Source organism: Dasypus novemcinctus, chromosome 15, assembly GCF_030445035.2.
Source record: "Dasypus novemcinctus isolate mDasNov1 chromosome 15, mDasNov1.1.hap2, whole genome shotgun sequence".
NCBI lineage: Eukaryota > Metazoa > Chordata > Mammalia > Cingulata > Dasypodidae > Dasypus > Dasypus novemcinctus.
Window position 1 is genome coordinate 13,225,850 of NC_080687.1, and position 27,205 is coordinate 13,253,054.

A 27,205-nucleotide genomic window follows, 5' to 3' on the forward strand; every position below is an offset into this window, starting at 1 on the left:
TTTGCTGTGTGCTCTCTGTGTCTGCTTATCGTCTCTTTAGGAAGCACCGAACACCAAACCCAGAACCTCCCATGTGGGATAGAGGCGCTCAATTGCCTGAGCGACCTTGGCTCCCTGCTTTGTTGTGTCTTTCATTGTCTTTCCTTTTTGTGTCTCCTTGTTGTGTCATCTTATAGTGTCAGCTTGCCGTGCCTGCCCATCACACCAGCTCACTGTTTTGCTCGTCTTCTCCAGGAGGCACTGGGAACCGAACCTGGGACCTCCCATGTGATAGGTGGGAGCCCAATTGCCTGAGCCACATCCGCTTCCCCAGTTCTGAATATTTTAAGTGTATCACCTCTGGCTAAAACATCCAGCACTAGTTAAAACTTGTAATAGTGGGATTATGTTTTAGACATTTTGAGCAGTGGTTCTCAAACTTCAAAGGGAAAAATCAGCTCAGGTGCCAGGGCCCCACTTACAGAGATTCAGATTCAGGTGTGTGTGTATGCATGTGTGAGTGTGTGCTTGCTTGTATGTATTTTGGGATGAGGGACTGCATTTATTATAAGCAATCCAGATGATTTTGAAGCAGGTGGTCAATGGACCTTACAGAATAACATTACCTCTCAAATCTGTAAAATGTTAAAATTCTTTGGCTAAAAGAATTGGGATTTTAAATCACAACAATAACTCTTCATAAAGGTTCAAAAATAATTTGTCACTCCAGGAAAAAGAGCCTGCATGTTTTAGATTTCCCACAGGCTCTCTTATTTTATCCTTACCACAATCCTGTGAGGGAGTTAGGGCAGATAATAGTATTCTTATTTTGCTGATTAGAAAATTAAGGTAGGTTAAGTGATTTGACAAAGTCTACATACATAGTTGGTTGAGATAGGAACCCAGGTTCTCTTGACTTTTAATGAAGTTCAGATAAGATGGTATCCCCTCAGATAACCCTACAATAAAAACCTTGGGAAATAAATGAAAAAACGTAGGAACACGGCTCCTATTTTAGTTTTAAATCGTTTTCCTCATTTCTCTAATTCAAAGCTCTAATTGAGCAGGCCTCTTTGTGAGCAGGGGATGAACTAAGGGAGGTGTGTCATTTTTCACCTTTAAGCTTTGGTTTTCAGGATCCATTATGGAGAAGCTTATAATTTATTAGGGGGAAAACATATAGTCCACTATGGAAAAAAACATTGTCCCTTATGGAAAAAAAAAAAACACATGTATTTTCCTTAGCTAAGGAATTAGCATTAACTAGGAGAAATGAAAGCTGAGTTTTAAAATTCATTTCCAATCTCGCATAGGCCTAGAAAAATGGGAAAACAGAGTATCTCTTAAAATCTCATAAATATTGCAGTTTTAAGGAGAGTTAAGTATGCAGATGACTTCTTTGATTTAGGAAATTTCCCCAGGAGAATGAACATCAATCCTTCCCAAACTCTTCCAAAAAACTGAAAAGAAGGGAATACTCCCAAGCTCATTCGATGAGGCCAACATCACCCTAATACTAAAGTCAGACAGAGATACCACAAGAAAAGAAAATGACAGACGAATAAGCCTTATGAATATAGATGCAAAATTCCTCAACGAATTTCTAGTAAACCATAATCCAGCAGCACATGAAAAGAATTACACATCATGATCAAGTGGGATTTATCCCAGGTATGCAAGGGTGATTCAACATAAGAAAGTCAACGAATGCAGCATGCTACATTAATAGGAGGAAGGAGAAAAACCACGGGTCATCCCAATTGACACAGCAAAGGCATTTGACAGAACCCAGCACCCTTTCTCCATAACAACACTTAGAAAACTAGGAATAGAAGGAAACTGCCTCAGCACAATAAAGGGCTTGTATGAAAACCCCACAGCTAACATCATACTCTTGCACACTGTGGTGCAAGACTGAATGCTTTCTCTCTAAGACCTGGAACAAGACACGATGCCCACTCTCACCACTGTTATTCAATATTGTACTGGAGATCTAGCCAGAGCAATTAGGTAAAACAACAACAATAATAATAACAAAATTAAAAAAGAAAAGAAATAAAAGGTACCAATATTGGACAGGAAGAAGTAAAACTTCCCCTATCTGAAGATGACATGATCCTTTATACAGAAAGTTCTGAAAAATCTACAACAAAGCTATGAGAGCTACTAAATGAATTTAGTAAAGTGGTGGGTACAAAAGCAACACCCAAAAATCAGAGATGTCTCCATACACTAGTAATGAACAATCTGAAAATAAAATAAAAGGAAAAATCCATTTTCAAGAGGAAGTAAAAGAATCAAATGTCTAGGAATAAATTTAATGAAGGACGTCAAGGATTTACACATGGAAAACTACAAAACATTGCTAAAAGAAATAAAGATGACCTAAATAAACGGAAGGATAGTCTGTATTCATGGACTGGAATACTAAATATTAATATGTCAGTTCTACCCAAAGCAATTTACAGATTCAACACAATTCCAATCAAAATTCCAACAGTCTTCTTTGAAGAAAGAGAAAAGTCAATCACCAACTTTATATGGAAGGGTAAGGGTCTGGAAAACCTAATACCATGGTGAAAAAGAAGAATGAACTTGGATGACTCACACTTCCTGATTCTAAAGCTTATTATAAAGCTACCCATTAATCAAAACAGTGTGGTCCTGGCACAAGGACAGACATATAGACCAATGGAATAAAATGGAGAGTTCAGAAATAAACCCTCATGTTTCTGGCTAATTGATTTTTCATGAGGATTTTTAGTCCCCTAGCTGGGAAAGAATAGTTTCTTCAACAAACGGTGCTGGGAAAACTGGAAATCCACATGCAAAAGAATGAAGGGGGGACCTACCTCATGGCAAATAACAAATTAACTACAAATCAATTAAAGACCTAAATATAAGAACCCAAACTATATGATTCCTAGAAGAAAACACAGGGAAGTTTCTTTAAGACCTTATGTTAGGCAATGGTTTTTCCTAGACTTTACAAAAAAACATGAACAACAAAAGAAAAAATAGATAAATGAGACTTCATCAAAATTCAAAACTTTTGGGCATCAAAGGACTTTATAAAGAAAGCAAAAAGAAAACCACAGAACGAGAGAAAATATTTGGAAACTATGTACCTGATAAGGGTTTAATATTCAGAATATATAAAGAAATCCTACAACTCAACAGCAGAAACAAAAAATGGACAAAAGACTTTATTAGACATTTTTCCAAAGAAGATAACACAAATGGACAGAAAGCATCTGAAAAGATGCTCAACATCATCAACCTATTAGGGAAATATAAATCAAAACAAGGAGATACCATTTTACACCCACTAGAGGGATTACTATTAAAAAATGGAAAATTACAAGCATTGGAGAGGACGTGGAGAAACAGGAACACTCATTCATTATCGGTAGGAATGTAAAATGGTGCAGGCCACTGTAGAAAACCGTCTGGCAGTTCCTCAGAAAGTTAGGTATAGAATTACCATATGACCCAGCAATCCCATTTCTAGGAATATACCCCAAAGAATTGAAAGCAGGGATTCTACCAGGATGTCTAACAGTTGCCAAAGGATGGAAGCAAACCCAGCTGTCCAACAGATGAGTGAATAAACAAAATGTGGTATATACATACAACTGAATATTATTCAACTGTGAAAGAAGTGAAGTTCTGATACCTTGAAGAGATCGTGTTGCAAAATATACGTCAGAAACAAGAGGACAAACACTGTATGGTCTCGCTGATGTGAAATAATTAAAATAAATAAGAAACTAGAGTATAGGTTACCAGGAGCTGGGGTGGGGAAAGGTAGGGAATGGGAGTTAACAGGTACGGAGTTTCTGTTTGGCAGTGGATGGTGATGATGGGAGCACAGCTCTGTGAATGTAATTAAGATCACTGAAGTATATATTTGAATATGAGTCAAGAGGAAATTTTAGGCTTTATATATGTTACTAGGATAAAAATAAAAAAGAACACCATAGGACTATGCAGCACAGTGAACCCTCATGTAAACTATGGACAAATAAGATAATATTCTTTCATTAATTGTAATGAAGGTGATGTGGGCTATGGGTGGAAGGCTCTTTGTCTCTTCAGAAATAACTAAGCTGTTTGACTTGTGTCTCTTCAGAAATAACTAAGTTGTTTGACTTGTGGGTGTGAAACGGTAAGAGGCTGCAGTCCTGCTCTTAGGGACCAGCAGGCTCCAATCCCAGGAAATGTTTAACAAAGCAAGGGCTATAAACTTTAAGTATTTAGGGGAAATGCAAAAACCAAGGCTTATCTAAAATGTCTGGAGTCCTTGCTAAAAGCTTACCTAAGATGTGAAAGAGATATATGCTAATTGAAGCCTACTGAGAACTGAAACAAAGGGACCATTTGGCCTTTCCTCTCTGTATAAAAGACGTTTGAAAATCTTGTTCCGGGCTCGGGATTCAAACTGAAAGCTCCCGAGTCCGGCCGGCCGTCAATAAACCATTTTTTCCTTCTCAAAATCATTCCTGAGTCCTGGCCTCTCTATACTCAATTAATTGAACTTCTCTTAAATTCCACAACATTAATGGCGACCACGAAGGGACAATAAATGAAGGCCAGAGACGGTAGCATTTTGCTGCCCCTTCCAAATCCCCGAGGAAGCCGGGAGGACTCGGGTGAACCCCAAATCTGGGCGCCCCTGGATTAAATTTAATCCAGAAAAGATGTGGGCTCCACCAGAATCTTCCCGACAAAATCAAGGGGCAATGGAAGGTCTGAAGAGAAAGATTCTGGGAACGAAAAAGAGCTCCGAACAGGGAAGAAGGTAAGACTCCCCGGGTGAGCAGAGTCTGGAAGGCCCTAGCTTTAATTGCTAGGAAGGGGAGGCTGATCACCTCCCGAGAGAACCCTAGTAGCCCCAGAAGGCTGGGGGGAAGCCGTTCTCTCTAGGCTTGGGAAAAGGAGGAAAACCGGGGAAAAGCCCTGGTGTTTTGGGTTTGTCTAACTGCATGTTAGAATCTGGTACTGGTCTTATATCCACTAAAGGAGTGGAGTCTCGATTTTAATAGGAAGGGTATTTATAGGTTCGAGTCCTAATATCCTGGAAATTGGTCTAGATTAAGGAAAACAAAACTTGGTTACAGGAAAATGGATCGGCTTTTCTGGTGGAGCTTGGTCTGGGTGTAAAGTTTAAACAGTGGAAAAGTCTAGCTGAAATCTTTTGTTATGGTGCTAATTTGTGAATGAATTCGCTTTATACCAAATGTTAAGTGTTCTGAGGTTTGTGATGGCTGTGGGGGCAGCCATGGTGAAATAAATATATAACTTGTGGGTCAGATTAGTGACCTTTGTGCTTCTGTCTGTGTCAGCTCAATGCTAGTGTTGGAGTTGTGTCCTTATGTAGAGTGGAATTACAGCTGAGCTGGAGCCCTCCCTTGCCATTGGCAAGGGGGTGAAATGATTCTGGGGCAAAAGCTGAAGAGTCTAGATGTTTGTGCATGTTCTGCTGTCTTGTCTCTGGTCTGGCCCTTTGCCGGGGCTTGGAGGCCATCTGTGTCCGCGCCACGCACCCAAGTTTGTTGGGAATGTCCCAGTCGGGGCGGCTGGGTCCCTGGGAGAGTTGCCAAATTTGAGTAGGTTCTGTCTGCCCATTTTGGCTGAAAGCTGGAAAGGGGGGAGCGGCTTGCCCCTTTCCAGTGAGTCCACCCTTCTATTCATAAGCCGCATTCCTGTTTGTTGTGCACCCTACTGCCTGGAAGGGGGGGAAGTGAAGGAGGTGAAAAGCAGAATCAGAATAAATGCAGTAAATTTCCCTCCTTAGGGTGTCAAAGCCAAAATACGTTTGCATTCTGCTCAGGTTCTTAGAAGGTATTGTAGTAACCTTAAGTGAGAGAATGTGTTCTGTGAAGGTAAAATCTGTCTTAAGGGTATAAATATAAAGGTTTTACAAAGCATTGTTTAAGGTATTTAAGTGGCTAATTGCAGAAAGTCATTATTTAACAAAACTGAATTGATAATAATAATAATAAAAGGCAATTTTATAACAAACTTATTCGGCAGCCAATCTCCCCTGCCAACTTGCTTCCAAAAAAAACTGTTTCTGGTATTACATGCTACTAAGTATTTAAAGTGAAGAAAAGTTCATTATTTTAACAAACTTGTTTAGTATTAATGGCAATTATATGTTGTAAGAAGTTTGCCTGGTAACTCAGTATGTGGGATATATGGAATGTGTTTTTATTGTTAAGGAAACAGAAGATGATTTTGTCCTAAGATAAAATGATTGATTATTGGAAAGAGTAGAGTGTGGGACAGAACCTGAATGAATACTGAAAGTGTAGAAGGTTTGTGGAAGGGAAATTTTTATGATTAAATTGAGTAAGATCAATATACAAAGAAAATATTTTATCAATAGCTTCTTGTGCTTTAACCTCATCATATCCTCAATGTTTGAAGAAGAGTCTTACCTCTTTTAAAAGAACATTTTATGTTCTAGAAATCAAATCCTGAAAAGTAGCCTTTTATTTCAAACTAACTGCAAGAGATTTATTCTTTCACTTTAAAGGAAAAATTAAAGTAATGGTTAAGTTCATTTAATATGTTATAAGTTGAATGAAAGGTATTTAAAGGTGTTATAAAATTAATAGGTTTTAAAAAATTAATAAAAACTGTAACTAAGAGTTAAAATCATTTATAAATGCATTTATATTATAAAACAGTGGAAAGACAATAACTGAGATTATAGCTGGGTGAATTTAGCCTGAAACTATTATTTAAGTGTAAATTCTACACTAACCTTTCCTTTGTTTATGGTTACTTCAAGCCTAACCTCACCCTTTGCCTTTGCCTACGGTTATTTCATAATTGAGAAGAGCTGGGACATCACTGTCTCCTCTCCTGGTATTAGTAACCCTTTCTCTCACGAATTCAAGTGTAAACTAAATAAATTGCTGCCTGATAGAATAAGGTTAAATGGCCACTGGAGTTTTATTATCTCCAAAATCAAAAAGGGGGGTGGAGGGGGAGAAGTCTCCTGCCTTGACGGTCAGTGTTCCTAAGAGTGGCAATTCATGAGAGAAAGCAGTCTGTCTCCCTGAGGCTTCAAATAGCCTCAGTAAATATATATAAAACTAATCTTGTTGCTTATCCAAAATTCTGCTAATTTCAAGGTAAAATATAAAGTTCTAAAACAATGGTGCTAAGGCATTGAGAACATTTTGGTTATTACAATCCATTAAGTAAGAAAGAAAATTCTTGTGGTAAACTGCATGGTCATAGTGCAAATTAAGAAGAGTTTCAAAAGTCTTTGAAAAGTTTAAAGTAACTAAAGTCATGTTGTTGTGCCAAACTATTCATGTCTGCCTATTTGCTCAAATTGTTGAAAATTAAATATGCAGTTATATTTATAAATATTCTTAAAGCCCAAATTGAACTAAGCAGGATGAAAAAGTCATAGAAATCTGATTATGGAAACAATTGGGAAAGGGCCTCCTCTTTGCAAGAGCTTTTAAGGCAAGACTAGGTGTGGCAGATTAAACCTATCTTACTAGGCTAGGGAATTGAGAATCAGTTTGCCTGGTAATTTCCCAGTTTAAACCTTTGTCAGCCATAAATTGCAAAAAAAAAAAACAAAAAACACACACACACAAAGATTAGGTTAATTTTCACATAAGAAAAATGTTGATGTAACCTGGCGGCCTGCTGCCTCAGTCTCCCACTCCCGGGTTGGACAGCAGTGGAGGAGACCAGTTTAGGCCAGTCCTATGGGCAGTGGAAGGATGCCCAAGAAGGAGCTAACTAAGTCGGTGCCATTTCAGCACTAAATTCTATTCCTTATTTGACAAAGGGGGGAGCAGGTAAAAACTAAAATGGTTGGAATGTGATAGAAGAAGCAGTTAAATCAAACTTTTGCGTGGGAAAGTTAAATCTCAGATAAGCTGTAACTTCTGAAGTATCCAATCTATGGAAAAACAGGAAGAGCTTGCATGCTAGGCTTAGGGGTATAAATTGTGTCATTTTTCTTTGTTCGGGGCACCAGCCATATCTGGCTCTGCGCCCCTTCTTGCAAGATTGAGAATAAAGTATTTTCTTCTCCACAATCTGGTGAGCCTTATTTTCTTCCAGAAGATTTCTTTCCAACAAAATAAGGTAATTAGTGGCTCTATTAACAAATTTCAGTAAGTAAAGGAAAGTCCATAAAAACTATGGAGAGATCTTTCCTGGGTTATGATTTTAAAAAATTAAGTAATTGTGTAATGTGTTTTGAAACCTGGAAGTCAGTATGCATGTGTTTTAAAACCTGGTAGTCAGTTATGCTTTTAAATTAATAATTTTCATAACTTAAAGAAAAGAAGTTTTTAGCTTCCTGTAAGGGAAAAAGAGAACATTCCTTGCATAAACTATTATGGTTTCAATTTTATTTAACTTGAGTGTAATCTCCCATAGTTAATTTATAAACTAAATTAACATATGTACAAATCTTTACGGTAATGAAAATTGTAAGTGAAAATTGTAAGTTCACATTGGTGAAATTAGGCTAAAGGGAAAAGATTGTAGATATGCTCTCTTAAATAGAGAGTAAATTTCTTTCATTGGTAATTGTAATTTAGTAAGTTTATTTAAACATGAGGTGGCTACTCAATGTGGTTATAGTCAATTATAAAGAGTTTGTAAAACATCTTCCAAACTGAAAATGTTTAAATAGTTCTAGTTGTAGAAGTTATTGTTAACTAAAGAAACTTAGATTGGTATTGGTAGCAGAAATAACTTCATGATAATAAACCTGTCTGAAGGCCACTGCAAAATACACATTTAAGTAAATGGTAATAAAAAGTTGTCTTGATTCTATTGGAAATATTCTGTTTTCATTCTAACAATGAAAAGTATTTTTCCTCTATTACTAAAGTAAAGTACCTACTGTTATCTTCATAGTAAAATTGTGTAAGTAAATAGTCATTTGATATATGTATTGCGTTAAGTTGTTTAAAATATATATAAAACAAGGAATAAACTTTAACATTGTCAAACTCTTGTGCATTCGAACCAGGCCTTGTATACATTACAGGTGGCCTCTCCATGTGAGTTATTGGCTAGGCTGGTCACTGACCCCTCAATTAAAAATATATCAGTCTCTGGTTCTGCTCCTGAAGTCGATGGAAACTATATTGCAGTTTCAAGCTCCTGCAAGCAATAATGACTCGGTACAGCCAAGTGTACAATGGATATCGCCTCCAGACTGGCACTGTTCCATGGTGCCAGAGAGCACTATGCACCAGGCTAGTAGAATACTGGAAAATCTCTGGAATACTGGAAGGATGCTGCAATTTGTCACTGCGTTGAAGAACATGCTAAGTGGAGCCATGATACCAGGAGACTGTAAGTAAAACTTAAACACAATTGGCATTATGGCCTGCTCTCATGGAGAGATAACATGTAAAGTATTACAAACCTGAAACTCAAAACTAATAATGGCAACACTGAATCCTTATGCATTAAGTAATACATTAGTTAATATTAAGTGCTGTACTTTTATCCTGTACTAAATATATGCCTAATAATTGTAATGTTATCTTTTCTATTTTGGATCAAGTGCAGAAGTATATTAGACATGTTAAATTCCTGGTAAAATCATTTTCTAAACAGTTAATAACATGTCTATAGAATAAGGTGGCAGTCTCAGCCAGACTCAGTTAGCAAAAGTGAGGCTTGCTTGCTGATGGTGAGTCACCTATTGAACAAGTCAAAATTGCTAGAAATTGTACAATGAAAACCAAGGTGTATAAAATCTTTATTCTGTAGTTCTGATCACTCCCACAGGTGAAAACTAAGAGTATTTCCAAATTAGTGTTCTAATCCTGAGTGAAGCCAGTTGCCCAAGGAGTGCCAGTTCACCAGGAGCATCTGACAAAGCGAATGAGTGTCAATCATTGAACAGCTTGGAATGTGTCTTCAGACAAAGCTAAGTGTCTGTTGCAATTTCTCTCTAAAGATGGATAACTTAAAAAAGAATATATGCTGTTCCCACCAGCTTTTAAGGAGTGCCATCTTTATAGGCACCTAACCTTGTCTACCTCTGTAATCCAATGTGTCCTCTTTTAAAAAAACGGGTATTCCAAATTTTTAATTAAGTTTGTTTCTTTCAGAGTGAACATCTTATTAACCATATGAAAACTTCATCCAACTTCGTACAGAATGCCAGATCCATCTTCCTCCAGTTAGAATAAATTAAGAGTTTTACACCTTATTAGGCAATGACTACAGCCCATGGCCAGCAGGAAGCAGTTACAGAAAAGAGATCGTCTCCCTTCAGCACCCCTTTTAAATTAAAGGTGTAAACTCTTTAAGAGTAAAAGAAAAGTAATAGATGGATCTGGAACCTGACTGGAAATCCACGTGAGTGCCAGTGGCAGCAGAATAACTGCGGGAGGCCCCTGCCCAAGATTCTGCTGTCCAGAATGAAAAGTTCTAAACTTCTAAAAACGGTCCTGGATGCTGTACTAAAGACTGATAAATAGTCAAGACAACAAACAGCCATCCACCTCATAGCTCCAACAATAATTATGCCAAAGCTTAGCAAGTTAATCTTTGGCAGAAAGGGGGGAATGATGTGGGCTATGGGTGGAAGGCTCTTTGTCTCTTCAGAAATAACTAAGCTGTTTGACTTGTGTCTCTTCAGAAATAACTAAGTTGTTTGACTTGTGGGTGTGAAACGGTAAGAGGCTGCAGTCCTGCTCTTAGGGACCAGCAGGCTCCAGTCCCAGGAAATGTTTAACAAAGCAAGGGCTATAAACTTTAAGTATTTAGGGGAAATGCAAAAACCAAGGCTTATCTAAAATGTCTGGAGTCCTTGCTAAAAGCTTACCTAAGATGTGAAAGAGATATATGCTAATTGAAGCCTACTGAGAACTGAAACAAAGGGACCATTTGGCCTTTCCTCTCTGTATAAAAGATGTTTGAAAATCTTGTTCCGGGCTCGGGATTCAAACTGAAAGCTCCCGAGTCCGGCCGGCCGTCAATAAACCATTTTTTCCTTCTCAAAATCATTCCTGAGTCCTGGCCTCTCTATACTCAATTAATTGAACTTCTCTTAAATTCCACAACAAAGGTACTACACTAATGCAAAGTGATTTTTTGGTAAACCTACAAGTTCTCTAACAAGAAAGTTACAAAAATATAAAATTAAAAATTAAAAAAAAGCAGACGATTAGTGTGTGGCACAGTACCTAGATTGTGTTCTACAAAGGAGAGCACACGTCTACCTTTACCAGAAGGAATTAGGAACTCTAAAGGGATTGGAGAAGAGGAAGTTTCCCTAACAAGACAATGAACATCATGAGAAACTAAAAATTCTCATTAACAGAGCCTCCTCATAGCCTCTCAGACTGAAAAGTTGATCAGCTATGCATGGAGACAATGAAGAATTCTGTCTAAATGTGTGTGTGTGTGTGTGTGTGTGTCTGTGTGTGCGCATGTGTGTGTCTGCCTCTATGTCGAAAGCTGATTTTAAAAAACAGAAAACAAAGCCAAAACCTTTCTCGGGATTTCCGGGTTGACTGTCCTGTTGGATTTCATATACCATATTATGAAGTGCTTTAGGGAAGATAAAGACTCTTTGACAGGGGGCAACAATTCTTCGATTCTACAGTACTTCCTTTCCTTTGCCCTCCAGGGAAAACCTGTGTTCTTCCCCGTGAGAAAAACTTTAAATACAATGAACAAGACAAAGAAATATTTAATCAAATTAGTTTAGGAAACCCTGGCAGAAACAATGCACCTTTTCAAGTTTTAAGATGCTACGGAGAGACAGAATAAAATGTTTTGTGTGTCAAGTCCATCTCCAGCACTCTGGGACCACTGCTGTTTGCTATGACTCACTAGTTTAATTACAGAGGTCCAAAGAACCACATTCATTTGCCCAAAAAGGAGTGCTTGTGAACTACAAAAAGTACAAGAAACATTCTTAAAAAGCATAAGAAGCATTCTTAAAATTGAAAGAAAAGAAAAACAGAATCTTTCCCCAGACCACTTTTTACTCCTGAACATTTCCCTACCTCCACCAAAGGTTGGATAAGGTGTGGCTGGAGTATTGTTTTAATAGTCCCCAAGATGAGGAATTTCCTTTTCCTGACAACACTTGCCCCTATTTCCTGTTCCTGACAGCATGAAGTTCCCCCAAAGTCAGCTGAAATCCTCTCAGAAACTTCAGGCTCATTTTTGGCGCTCTCTGCCCGAATGATTCTTCAAAAGTGTTGAAAAATATTTTACGTTTACTACTTCCCAACCATGTTTCAAAGACATGAACAAACCACCGAGTCAAAACTGAGAGAGGAAGACATCAGGTAAAAGAATATTCAAGTTGACATCAACACTAAGGTTGGTGCCACTTCCTCCGGAAGAGCTCCTTTCCCTTTGGAAGAAAGGAGAGAAATGACTGACAGCTCCTGAAACATAGCGGATTTCCCACTTAGAAATTCAACTGCGTGAAAGGAACATGAATTACTCATCCCATTCAATTTCTAATGGAACCCTTGGTCTACAGCAGTTTCATTTACTTACTTTTGAAACTCCTCTTGGCCAGCTATGTTTCAAAACATCATCATTTGCCTTCTGGAAACCAACCAACCCCGAGGTTAAAATAACATCGTTTAGGTTGGAAAATAAGTTTTCTTCCTGAATGAAATGTGACTTAATCTGATCATTTCTTTGCTTTGGGATGGTAGGAGGGATCATTAAATTTCTATTAGAAAGGCCCCAATATGTAAATTTCACTGTTTAGGCTGAACCCTTGAGCCACACAGAGCACCATGCTTCTATGGCTCATAGAGCAAAAACGTTGGTCCCTTAGGGACTGCATTGTATCACAGTCCCGCACTTCATATTAAATACATGTCATCCAAGATTAAAAGACAATAAAGTAATAAATCATACTTCACATAAAAATAAAATAAATACAATAATAAATGATACTTCACGTATAAAATGAAGGCCAACCTCTTGATGGGAGAGAGAGTTGGCAAACAGCCTAAGTCATGTACACATGAAATAGGGTTACTGACTGCCAACGTATATGGAGATGACTCCCTAGAACAAGCCTCTGCTGAGGACACTGGAAGGGACTTTCAAAGGACAGGGCTTCATCTGATCCCATCCTGTCGGCTGTCACTCTCACTGACTGAGAAATTGCAACCGCCTGGAGCCCCACTCACTGTCGTTCACCGTAAAATTCCCCAAGTGAAATATTCATCAGGGCAGACTCACTTCATAATCAGAAGGAAGAAAGCAGATATTCTCAGCACCAGTGCCTTCCCAAGCAATCACTGTAATAAATCCTCTTCGTGGTTTGTGTTTTGGGGAGACACATCACAGTGCCTTAAAACATTTAAATGCACAAAGTATCTTTGTTGGGAAATGCTTGCTTTGCTGCACAACCATCCTCTGGGTTCATTCCATGTCCTCCAACAATATCCTCTACTGCCCGGGTTTGAAAAGGAATTGCAAGGCATGTTCTGCGTCTGTCCTCTTTCCTTTCAGAAAGCCAAGATGCACCGGAGGATGCTGAATCCCGCTCCTGTAGGCAGGCCTGGCCCACTCTGCACCCATACTCAGAGAGGGTCCCAGCCACCTGGGGGATACCAACTGACCAGTCACCAGGAAGAAGGTAAGTAACGCCACCCCTGGATTATCCCACCTAAAACAGCTGCTGGGCAGGTGTCTCCATGGGGGTAGGCCCAGGAGTGTTTGTTCCTTTCTGCAGAGTAAGGGAAGCAAACATGCTAAGACATGCTGAGCACAGGCCTGCTCCCAGGAACTCCAGGGGAAGGCCCGGCCCATAGCCTTTCTCCCCCAAGGCCACCCACTCCCCCAGTCCTCCCGACAGTGTAAGGTCCCTGTGTATGTACTATATATACCAAACATGCCTGTACAGACCCGTGCAAAGAGTCAAGTTCCTGGCCACACCCCTCGCAAACACCCACCGCTTGGGTCTAGGGGGTGCACTGGGCCTGGATCTCGGAAGAAGACCTGGGGAGGGGACTTTGGCTGCATGGGAAGAAATGCAGAGTCCTGGGAACCCACAGAATGGACTCGAAGTGGGGGTTCTGGCTCTGTGCCCCAGGGGTCCTTGCCCTGTGAAGAGTCAGGGCTGGCCAGGAAGGGCCACAGCAGTGGCCTCTAAAGCATGGGGCCCAGGCAGGTCCCCTCCCTTGTGTGGGTCTAGGGCAGATGTGGGACTCGGGGCGGGCACAGCTTTGTTTGTCAGCTGAAGAGCTTTGGACCACAGCATTGCCAAGCTCCTCTCCAGACCTGAGACAGTGGCATGTAGGATCCAGTTGGTAACTGCTGAAGGCTCAGTGTCAAAAATGGGAAAGGAAGTATAAAACATTTTAAATGGGTCAAAAGATCTTAAAATTGCAGCCTCTCTAGTTCAAAGTGAGTGCAATAAAAGCTTTGGTGCGACTTTTCAAACGTTCAGGAACTCTGCTAAAAGAAGATGAGTAATGAGCTCCTCTGGTAAATTAATGATCTGGTTAGTAGAGTTAAGTTTAGCTTTCGCACATGATCAATTACCAAATCATCAGAGGATAATAATGCACTTAACATCTAAACTATAAGTCAACATAACCACTGAGTTCCGAAGGACTCAAAAACAGTTTTAATTTCTAAAGGGCCATGAACTGTCCACACCAATCCTTCCTTGGACGCACCAGGACAGTATCATTAACACATCATTCCTTGGGGAAATGTGTACGCACTGCGTAAGTCAGAGGATTCAAGTGGATGGTTTTCACAATACTTAAAATTTCCAGTGCTGTTTCTTTAGACCGGACAACGTCTTCCAGGTGCTTTGATTTGGCTTGTGTCTCTTATAAATTCTAACGGAAGCAGGCAAAACCAGTGCCTCCTAAAGTTATGCATTGTTCTGAGATGCAGAAAGCACGCTCGCCTACCACAGCTAGTAGCACTAACCTGTCCTCTCATATCTGGAGCAATGGGAATGGTGGGCCAGATGGTCGAGTAGATGCCGAAAAACACCAGCCAGATCAGCATGCTTCCCCAGACAGCCAGGTGACTGAACTGCAGAGGAAAACAGACACTCGTGTTTGTATACAGTTATCCTAACTCCCAACTATACGATCCGTGTGTCCAAGCTACCCTTCCTTAGGGAACGCTTTTGACAGCCCACCAATTATTGGTGCACTCTCTCTTTCTGATTTTCTTGTGTCTGGATATTTAACAATGAATTTAAGTAACTAGGGTCCTAAAACTACCCTCAAGATGAAAGTGCTTTTGCCACCAAAGAAGGTATTCGTCTCTACCCCACAGTGATGGCAGGTACCTCTCTACTCATCAGAACGGCTTGCGCCAACTCGGGGTTAATTAAAACAAGGCTTCATTAATCTAGAAAGAGAATGCATTAATCTAGAAAGAGAATGATTGAACATCAAAATGAAAGAGATGTTTGTTTTTATTTATCATTTTGCAACTTCACTTTTTCTTTTATTTCCCAAAGATTTTTCTAAAAATTTGCAATGGATAGTGCATCTTAACAAATCCCCTTTAAGCGCCTACTGAGTTGTTGTTAGATTTCTTCTTTGTCCTCTTACTAGAAGATCTTGCCTTCTTTTCTTCTATACCCTACAATCCAGTCTATCAGCAAGTTCTGTCAGGCTTTTTTTTTTTTTCAATTATAAAGCATATCCAGCTTTTGACCCCTTTTCACTACCTCCTTCTCTACCACCCCAGGCTCAGCCACCATCACCTTTCACCTGGAATAACTGCCATTGTCTTCTAACTAATCCCTGATTCTGCACTGGCTCACTCTGCACCCCCTCCTGACCCATCTATTCTTAGTCCAGCATCGGGGGAGCCTATTTAAACAGCAGCTACAGCGCGACCCCCCATGATAAAGCACAAAGCCAGGCCATCAGCCCCAAATGTTGAAAATAACCCAAGTGTCCAAAAGAGTACGTGTGGGGGGCTGGTTAAATAGATGACGGAACAGCCACACAATGGAGTTCTATTTAACCATAAACGGTGACTTTTTAGAAGTCTCTGTTAAGACAAGGAAAATTTTGTGATACATTTTAAACTGTAAAAAAGATGAAAAAAATCCTATGTTCTGTAATGCATTGTATTTTTAAAAATACACACACAACAAAGTTGGGAAGGCTATATAGCAAAGTGATAACAGTGACTATCTCTGGGTGGTAAAATCAAGGAAATTAAAAATTTTCTTTTTTGTCTTTCCATATTTTCCATGCGCATGTGTGTACATATATACTGTTTCATTTCACAACGAGCATATACATTAGAAGTGAGATGACAGTTAGCTATCAGCTGTAGTGAAGTGCCAAGCACATGTACTAGGATACTTTAGATTGCAAATTTGCCAGATAAAGATCAAACCATAGTTATTACATGCAAAATTTACAGTAGATACTGTTTATTGAGACACTATAGAAAAAACATTAAGGTTTACTGGAGAGAGAAACAATTCTAGAGAAAACTTACTTTAGTCCAAGCTGTAGTCTCCAAGCCAGCTTTCAGACAAACAGTAACAACAACATACTGTGGAAAGAGAGAGGAGTTTGGAAAAATGTGTTATTCTTACAAAAATATTTTAGCTTTCCATGAGAAGAGAACTCTCACGTCTCCCCTCCTTAGGCCCTCCAAGGCACCTAGACCTTGGTAGCTCATTCTCCAGGGCTTAGTTCTGCGGAACATTCAGGCAATGCTACTTCAAGAAAAGCCTCATTTTAGAGGTGGTCTCACATTAAAAAAAAAAAAAAAAAAAAAAAAGAGAAAGTTCCATTTGCCCTTTTCTGAACTTGGAAGATTTAGGAGAAACTGCTTTAATGAGAGTTGTTTTCTTTTACGGGTAGATGTGAAAGGGTCATTTGAAGGATGGGGGGATCTGCTAATCACCTGTCCAAAAATCCTGATGCTGCGTAATTTTTACTAAAAAATGAGGCAAGCATTTCACCATTCTGTGCCTTGAGTAACTAGAAAACTATTGTATCAAGGTTTCAGCAAGGTAAAAATCTACTCAAGTGGTACTTAAATATGGTTCAATAAATAGAGATAAACTCACCGTGTAAACAATATTGCCAACAAATAAATAGTCTGAGGCATGACCATTAGCCAACGCGGTATCTGAAAAACCAAGAGGTTACTATTAACTTTGGAGGAGCTGAGCGCTGCTATCTATTTTATCTGGAATATAAAAATGGAAATTTAGACACATCTAGTAAGGGTTTTGCAAAATTGCCTCAACTGTGATCCTTAGGCTTTCCTTCTTTTTTGACTCTGAAATTTTTTCATTTTATATTCTCTCTAAACGAAACAAACAAAACTAGGGTTCCAACAAAGCACAAAACCAAACACTTGATCTGTACTGAAATTTACATTTTATAGATATGAAACTCTTTCTTTGGTTAAAAAAAGGAAAAAGAACACATTAATTGCTCTTAAGTGCTAGCATTGGACATTTCTCAATAATTTATTAATACTTACAATCCACCTTTAAATTTTGTTAAATTGGAATTGTGGCACTATATAAAGAGACAGCCAAATGCATATGAAATCAATTCCTAATGAACTCTTAAAGGATTGTGAGGTATATTCACTACTTGTATTTTCATGTACAGCTACATAAACTTCTGGAATCTATAAGTTGGTGGGAGTGCAAACTATTCAAGGAGAGACGTCTAGAAAATGCAATTAGAATTTGGAAGCTTTAGTTTTCCTATCTTTTCCAAAATGTGTTTTATTTTCTTTTTCAGGATGACTATTACAAAGTAGACAATATCACTATGGTAAAACTCTAACAGAATTGTCTAATTCATGTCAGCTAGACTGCTGAGAAAAGTCTGGTGTTTATCCTGCGAGGTCAAAGCCTATTTATTTTAAGATCAGGAACAGCTTCTTTGAACAACACTGCCAACCTCCTTTTACTCTCTTTCACACACAAATCCAGATTTGTGGTTTGCAGTCCAAATATATAGGAATATGAGCATTAAAATTTCCAATCCAGTAGCTGCCATGCCCACATATTTGGGCTCATGTGAGCCCAATTCCCCATCTGTCTGTTGGAGATTCCCACTCTCCATTTAAGAGTCAACATCTGTTGACTTCCCTAAAACACTGGAAACATCACAACACCCCATGTGTGGCATCTGTGCAAGTTGTGGGTCCCTGAGTCTAGTCAGGTATACCCCTTCTCCTGATTCTAGATGAGCAAATTTGTGAAGAAAGGAGGACTACTCAGCAAAGGGACATCAGCAGACCTGCACTAAGTACAGACGTGAACTCAGGGCGTGTTGCTGGGGACTATGGGTGAGGCAAAGAGAACGGGCAAAGCTGGGGCCACTGGCTTGAAAGGGAAAGATGGCAAGGCTGAAGGCAGAGCCGGTGCACAGGCTTAGGCAGGACTTCAAAAGGGAAGGAAGAGGGAAGTTCAAAGGAGTAAGGGAGAGGGCGACATAACCTCGAGAAGGCAACACACTGACGTACTAGCAAGTGGTGTTCAAGGCAAGGGAGGTTCACTTTCCAGTAATTGTCCCTGAGATGGTTTGAATAATATTCCTAGCACTATTCAAGGCATGCCTCAATAAAGAAATACTTGATACAAGAGACCATTTTAAAAATTCTATCCATAGATTATAGCCTTGAAAGGAGTAACATGATTCTTTCATTTGCTCAACAAATATTTATTTAAAGAGCACTTGATGCCATGATGGGAATTGGGAGACAAGGTCCCCGCTTTTATGGAGCTTACCTTACAGTGAGGGAGAAAGAAAGTAAGCACATCAACAAATAGACAACAGAATGGCAGGTGTAACAAACGTTACGAAAGGAAGTAACATAGGGTCAGAAAGCAGAGTGACAGGGCCTGCTGCTTTACGTAGGGAGCTCAGGGAAAATCCTGTTGAGGAGGTGACATCGGAGCAGATCTGAAGGATACCAGAGACTGAGTCCCACGAGCCTCTGCGGGGAGAGCATTCCAGGCAGGAAGGAGGGAGATTGCCTAGAAGCTGATTATCAAGAGCACTTGAAGCGCTCGAAGACCATCCGGGATTCCAGTTGCTTGGAGAGCACCAGGAGACCCAGTGCCTGCCGTGAGCCCTCCTCAAGACTCTGCTCCACGGGACAGAGAGGAGTGGGGCCCGAGGCGCAGGTGAAAATCAAGGTTTGACAACTATTTGCATATCCTTTTAATACCGATATTTCAAATGGTGGTTGAGTGACCGACTAAAATAAATTCAACATACAAGACATTCCTCTAATTTGGAGGGCTTAGCACAGACTTCATACTTTACGGATCACCATATAACAAACAGCAAAACCTGTCAGACATCCTAAGAAATTCAACGCTAAAATAGGCAATTTATGTAGCATCTACTTTGTGACAGGCTCTGTTCTAAGCACTTTAATCCTCATGAGAACTCTAAGATGTAGTATTACTAACGTATTTCGGATGAGAAAACTGGAGCAAAGAGAAGTTACCTAGCATGCCCAAGGCTACAGTGTTAGTAAGAACTGTCAGTTTCATAAACAAGAGTTTCTTTTTACCAATAGAGCTAGAAAAATGGACCCTAAAGAATGAAAGAAGAAAAATGAGACTAAGGAGTCATCACTTGATATACCAACAGCTCATGGGAAGGAACTTCTGAGGAAAGAATTAGACAGAAAATTAGATTCCTGTGACAGAAAACTTAAGACCAATCTTAAATTACCTTCCGCATCACAGAAGGTAACATGCACGCACAGGCTGGGGGGCAGCGCAAGCCCCCGAGGCTGACCCTTTATGCCGGTCTGTGTGGGGCATCGCATGAGGCCAGATTTCTCAGCCTTGGCACTACTGACATTTGCGGCTGGGTAATCCTTTGAGGTGGGGTGTCCTGGGTACTGCGGGATGTTCAGTAGCAGCCTTGGTCCCGATACGACCAGTAGCACTCTGCCTCCAGCTGTCACAACCAAAAATGTCTCTAGACATGGCCCAATGTCTCCTAGAGGGTGAAGTCATCCTCATTTGAAAACCACTTCGTAAGGAATTTTAAAAAAAGACAAGCTTCCAAGAGAAAAACCTCTTTTCTCCAGCCAGGCTAAGGAAGAGAGAATGTGGGGGGATCTAACTGTCCACAACAATAGAGGGCATGTGTAGGGGAGCGAGACAAAGCATGAGGCTTTGCTACAAAGCTGGATGGAACTGAAAAGAGGGGCTAAATGAATGGGGGCATCTCCTTGCTCACCTGTATGCCTGAGAGCTACCGTGCGGAGAGAGCACCTCCTTGGAGCCACTCCAGACTCTTTCAGGCCATGCTGGCAATTTGGCCCGGACAGAAGAAACAGGGAAGTCTAAAAGACGGGTCCCAAGTGCCTCTTGGAGAGTTCTGCAATGCTTTCATTTCTGACTTATCATGATAGCAAATCCTATTGCCAGTAAACCAAATGTGTATGCTGAAGACCAGGTGAACACGAAACTTTTACTTAAGTCAGTCTACTATTTCCATTCATTGCTGGGGAGGGATAAGTCAACATTGAAAATTGTAGTGTTCAGCTTTGGAATGGTATCTCCATTCCAAGTCAAAACTAATCTCATCTTAAAATAATTTATTTCCTTGGAGGACAAGCTCCCAAACCAACTTGAGATTCTGGGAGACACCAGGAGTCTCAAGAAAGACAGCATCCTCAAAACAAGTTAACAAGTCGCCTCTCTGCACCCTGTTGGGAAAATCCCCGAGGAAGAGATGGTTCTACTAAGTGGTGATATTTCAACTGTTTGAATGGCAAATACCCAAGGGCATCACTCCTTTTTTTTTTTAAGATTTATTTATTTATTTATCTTTCTCCCCCTCCCCTACCCCGGTTGTCTGTTTTCTGTGTCTATTTGCTGCGTCTTCTTTGTCCACTTCTGTTGTTGTCAGCGGCATGGGAATCTGTGTTTCTTTTTGTTGTGTCATCTTGTGTGTCAGCTCTCCGTGTGTGCGGCACCATTCCCAGGCAGGCTGCACTTTCTTTCGCGCTGGGCGGCTCTCCTTTCGGAGTGCACTCCTTGCACATGGGGCTCCCTACACGGGGGACACCCCTGCGTGGCAGGGCACTCCTTGCGCGCATCAGCACTGTGCATGGGCCAGCTCCACATGGGTCAAGGAGGCTCGGGGTTTGAACCGTGGACCTCCCATGTGGTACACGGACTCCCTAACCACTGTGTCAAATCCGCCATCCCATCACTCCTTATTAAAACCTGCTAGTAGGACAGTCCTAAAGAAACGAAGCCCGAGGAAAGCGTTGGCAGATGAGTGCAATAACAGACTCCAGCTTGCTGAAAATGCAAGGGTGGGAAAGCCCAGTGAGATTTCCTGATTTATTTCTGAAGCCTGTTGTTTGCAAAATATTTCTTCCCACTTTGCCTGGACTGAAATGACTGTTAGGATTTTACCCCTCCCCTAAAGAAATATCTTCCCTGGAGTTTAGCTGTTTTTTTTTTAGTTAGATATTTAAACACCTGAAATAACTAATTTTGATAGGGGAAAGAAAAAAACAACACCTCCAAAATGGAGGTGAGTAGTTGGATTCCTTGAGCCATTCTTCGAAGCATTATTTACTCATGGTTTGTGCAAGCTATAGCAATACCATTACTTCATGGAATGCTATGGAATGGTATAGATGACAATTTGGGGAAGTGGAGGCAGTAAGAGCAGAAAGGATGTTTCAGGCCAAAAAAAAAAAAAAGTGGGGGCATAAGGTGAAGGAGGGGACATGTAAGTACATGCCAGAATAGCGATGTCACTAGAGGTCAAAACTGGGCAAGGCTCTAAATGTCCAGCCACCTGAGAAGGACAGGGAGAAAGTGGCCACAGTAGTTGCTGAGGGCAGGGAGTGGGAAGAAGAGATGTGGTGGGGGGGTATTTTTGGAACTTGGAGTTGTCCTAAATGATATGGCAGGGTCAGATGCTGGACATTATATATCCTGCCATAACCCACTGAATGTACCAGGGGAGAGCGTGAGCTACAGGGTAAACTATTATCCACGTGGTGCAGCAGTGCTCCAAAATGTGTTCGCCAAGTGCGATGAGTGTGCCACAATGATAGGGGAGGTTGTAGGTGTGGGAGGAGTGGGGTGGGGGAATGGGAAGTATAAAGGAATCTCTTATGTTTTTTATAATGTAACCTTTTTTGTGATGTATGTATCTTCAAAAAATACAATTTACAAAAATGACAGGGGTGGGGGAGTGGGGTGTGGGTTATATGGGAATCTCTTATGTTTCTTTAATGTAACATTCTATGTAATTTATTAACTTTAATTCTAAAAGTTTTATTAAAAAAGAACAAGTGCATGTGGGGAAGCGGATGTTGTTCAAGCAATTGGGCTCCCTTCTACTGTATAGGAGGTCCAGGGTTCGATGCCCAGGGCATCCTGGTGAAGGTGAGCTGGCCCACGCCGAGTGCTGGCCTGTACCGAGTCCTGCCCCGCGCAAGAATGCTGGCCCACATGGAGAGCTGGTGCAGCAAGATGACACAACAGAAAGAGACACAGAGGAGAGATAATAAGACATGCAGCAGATCAGGGAGCTGAGGTGGCGCAAGAGAATGACTGCCTCTCTCCCACTCTGGAAGTTCCCAGGATCAGTTCCCAGAGCTGCCTGATGAGAATATAAGAACACACAGTGAATGAACACAGAGAGCAGACAACAGGGGGGTGGGGGGATGGGAGAAATAAATAAATAAAATAAATCTTAAAAAAAAAATGCGGGAAACGGACTTTGGCCCAGTGGTTAGGGCGTCCGTCTACCACATGGGAGGTCCGCGGTTCAAGCCCCAGGCCTCCTTGACCCGTGTGGAGCTGGCCCATGCGCAGTGCTGATGCGCGCAAGGAGTGCTGTGCCATACAGGGGTGTCCCCCGCGTAGGGGAGCCCCACGCGCAAGGAGTGCACCCATAAGGAGAGCCGCCCAGCGCCAAGGAGGGAGCAGCCTGCCGAGGAATGGCGCCGCCCACACTTCCCGTGTGGCTGACGACAACAGAAGCGGACAAAGAAACAAGACTCAGCAAAAAGACACAGAAAACAGACAACCAGGGTAGGGGAGGGGAATAAAATAAAATAAAAATAAATCTTTAAAAAAAAAAAATGCAAGTGGAGAGAAAGCATCTGACCAAACCTTGATTTTCCCATCTTAAAGAGCACGATGCCAAGCACTTCTGGACAGAAACTGTTAGCACGCACGGGCTTAAAAGAGCCACTGGAAAGCTAAGAGTGATTGGAACTGCCCTGTGGCATCAGAACAGCTGGTATTTGACTAAGCAGGTCTGAGATCAGTCAGCCTTTTGCAAGTGGAAGTTGGGCTCCACCTCAGCTGAGGGCTGCCCAGGAGAGGATTCCACAGGCTATAGAGCCTAGAAGCTCAGGGCCTAGGAGCCTAAAAATGCTCCCTCTGCTTAGTTTAATAAAAACACAGTCACAGTTGGAATAGACTGACTGTGATTACAAGAGATTTTAAACCTGTCCCTAATGATGGAGCTTATTATTTATATCAAAAATGGGATAAAATGACAAAGAGAGAGAAACCCTGTCTTGCATAACCCGAGACCTTCTCTGAGAAGCCACGATAATGTCATGTTTTCAGGATTGACTGGCCTTGAGGTAGCAGTTGTGCCCCTTTTCCGAGACTTAGATAGTTCACACAATTTGCTTGGATCCAGGGACGTACATAACTCTAGGATTAGCCAAGGAAGGTTTGGAAACATAGTCACAGAAGCTTGCAAATAAGTAGGACAAAGCCTTTGGGCAGCCGGATCAGTAGAAACATCCCCAAAATGGTGCACATGAAAATCCCCTAGAAAATATTGGTTAGGGAAAGTGTCGTTTCTAAGAAAAATAGGTCCTGCTTTCCAAACAGACAAAAATGATCAAGGAACTCATTTCAGAATACTCCAAACCACTAGGTTGATGACAGTTTATAAATATAACATTCCAATTAAATGCTCATTATAAACACTACCTCATTGCCCAGCTAAGTCACAAGATGTATTCAGGAATGGCTCTGAGAAAAGGCAAAATTCGAAGGAAAAGTTACAGTGTAGAATTGTACAGTTTAAGGAGGAAACAGATGGGGTGACTTAATACACCTATTTTTAATGTGTAAGGACCTGTGGAACACCTGAGTTGAAAATCACAGGCAGTCCCTCCTTCACAGGTGACTCAGCAGGATGAAATGAGGTGGCGATGGCACCAATCCCTTGACATCACTGTGTTGGCCAAGAATTTTTGGTTGGAAAGCTGATGCCCTGTTTCCCTCTTCTTGCCCTTTTGCTTCAAGAACCTTTCACCAGCCCTCTTTTTGAGCAGCCTCTCTTCTAGAAAACCAGCTGAGTCCCTGCCCGCTAGCTTACTCTCTGGCCCTCTTAAGACCTTAGAGGTTCACAGGAGGTACAACGCCAACCAGCTACTCGCAGATTAATATCACGAGGGAAGCTGCAGTCCAAGTGTTAAATAACTGATCTACAATCAACACTATTGACCTTAACTTACTTGTATGTGGGGACTACCTTGACAAGACCATAAACTATTCTTTCTGCTGCCAACACTACATATTAATGAAGAGAAAATTCATTTTTTCCTTCCTCTGTAAAGAGAGAGATAAAATATTGGCAAGAGCTTTTAAAAGGCAGTTTGTACAAATGTTAGCAATTACCATTGCACTCATAACAAGCGTTGGGTTAAGTTCCTGGTTATATAAGCTTTTTGCTGGATTTTCTCCCCTCTATTGACATTTCTGCTGGATAAACAGAAGGAGTTGAAGCTCCAACTTCGATCTTTCTCTTTTTGCACTTTTGTTGACTAAAAATAGACTTGATAGAGGAAGTACAAATGATGGAAAGACAGTCAGTCATCTAGTGTGGCCACAAAGCCGTTTCTTATTCCTGGCAGCACAGCTGAATGACATTCTCCATCCTTTGTACCTGGATGGGGTCCAGGGATAGTTCTTGCCAATCAGATGTGAGCAGGGGTGACGGATCATTTCCTGCCAATAGCAGTAAGGTTCAGGCGACCCTCTTCCTTACTCACTCCCCTCCCAGTGTCAAGGCTGACCATGTACTAACTTGAACAACACCCTCCTCCAAGAGATAGTGACATGCAGGACAAACAAACCTTTACTGGGCTAAGCCTTTGAGACCTGGGGGTTCATTTGTTGCTGCAGCTATTCCTACCCTAATACACCTCAACTCAACTTCTGCCTAAGGTTATAAGGGTGAAATCTGGACCTATGGTTCAAGTCTACACCAAACCCAACTGTTTGTAATCAATGTTATTACAGAGTTTATTAAAGAGACATAGAAACCTAAGAAATGTTTAAAACTGAGTGAGAACAATGACCCTTTCAGTCCAATTCTGTGTTTCCAAACAGTACTAGAGGATGCATGAGGCAGAACATGGTTATTATGTGGAAAAGCAAGCTCTAAAGATAGAGCTTTATTTTAGCAGTTATTTTGTTTAAAACAAACTGGAACAGTACAAAAAATTCTTTCATTTGACTTTGGAAACATGGAATATTTGAAGCCTATTACAATCATTGAGTTATTTACCAGTTACTTAGATTTATAAGTTGTAGCTTCATCCATCTAAATCTCAAAAGCCTCAAGTGTCTGGCTTTCTAGTTTTTAGTGAGCAAGTTGCATTTGCCTCGTTTTTGAGCTTTAGGATTTTACGACCTTCAAGTGCACTCTGTCTTCTCTGCAGGTTTCCCAGATGCCCAAGGTGGTCCTAGCTAGTTAGTACACCCTCTTTCATCCCCTTTAGCATTTCTGGATCTTTTTAATTTGTTTTAAATCTTTTCCAAACTACACGGCGTTGCCAGTGATTTTTAAAAGGAAGAGAAAGGGCAGCTTATCATTCCACATATCCTTACTTTAAATATATTTTCTTGGCCTTTGTGACTACCAAAGGTCATTTTCCTGGCAGGTTTGGGACAGTATAATCTGGTAGATTAGGGAAGTATTCATTATTTCAACACTGGATCCTTTCGATTCTACCCCCCAAGCAGCCCTTTAGTCTACCCACTTCTCCCCATCGCTGTTACCATGCTAAACCATGCAATGGCTAGCCAACTGGACCCAGGCAATTGTTCCTGGTTATATTAAAATAAATCCGATCATATGGTTACCCTGCTTAAAACCAGCAATGCATTTCATTACACTTTAAATCCAAAGGGCTCACTTGTCCCCTGGTTCTCCTTGCAATTACACTCTCCCACCCCATGCTCTTCCCTCAACCAGAACTCCTTTTCCTCTCCCCTTGACCTAGCACACTCCTGCTCGCCTTTCAGCTTGTTTCCACATCTCAGGGAGGCAGTCCCTGCCCTTCTTTCCTGGGATTATCTTCCATTTCACTTTGGCCTCCTTCCTTTGGGATACTTCTGTGACACTTCATTGTGGTTCAAGGCTGGAATTCACTAGATGGGAGCTCTAGGACAGCAGGGATTTTGCCTTTAGATACACTATCAGATTGGGCTGGCATGTAGAACACACACATTTATCTTATTTTAAAAAAATAAGTAAATAATTCATTATAAGAAGTTTGACTCTCAGAGAACCTTAGCAGCCTTACCCAAGAGTAGTTTACTGTGAAACAATGAAACTCATCAGTATTTACATTACATCAAACGCCGAATTTACAGTAACATGGTCTAGGTCGTAAATACTTCAACCTAAAATGACCCAACAATGCCATGGGTAGAGAGAGGTAGGCTAAGCTTTATTTTATACATGGGCATTGTTATTTTAATATAGCAAATGCCTTATCTTAGAGTAGCACAGTTTTCAGAAAGTATAAAAGAAACTTCTCCAAAATTACTGAACGACCCTATTGTTTACCGCCAACGCTGTGAGCATCTGTACAGTGCTTTGTCTTCTTAAAAGGGGAAGGGAAAGGTATCCAGTGTGTGGACTGCGGGGAGTCAGGAACAGAATTTTTAAGACCCTTTCTCCACTGGGAAGTATACTCTCTTTCCCATTGCTTCCCTCTTAAATTCAATCAAGGAAAACGTGGGCCTTTTAAAAATCAAAAACTGTTTTTATGTTCCTTTGCCAATGACTGCGTTCCTGGTCAAGGAGGACATGCAAATATGCGGGCAGGACGCACCAGCGGAACACCTGGGTGTGGCCTGGCACCCAGTGTATGGTCCACTGTGGTCCCTGCCAAGGTGGGATCCCAGGTTTGAACCTCGAATCCCTTCTCAGATCAGAGGCTGGGA

General features: G+C 40.9%; 1 protein-coding gene across 3 annotated transcripts in view; it reads right to left on the reverse strand.

Moving 5' to 3' along the window:
• Positions 1 to 27,205, reverse strand: part of LOC101445555 (phospholipid-transporting ATPase IB) — a 675,309-nt gene that overhangs the window by 152,068 nt on the left and 496,036 nt on the right. For all 3 annotated transcript variants that reach the window (XM_058277045.2, XM_071208176.1, XM_058277047.2), the window contains exons 31-33: positions 17,045 to 17,106; positions 16,465 to 16,521; positions 14,920 to 15,027 (exon numbers count right to left, since the gene is read on the reverse strand). In XM_058277045.2, the coding sequence (XP_058133028.1) occupies positions 14,920 to 15,027; positions 16,465 to 16,521; positions 17,045 to 17,106 (227 nt within the window). The remainder of the gene's footprint in view (positions 1 to 14,919; positions 15,028 to 16,464; positions 16,522 to 17,044; positions 17,107 to 27,205) is intronic.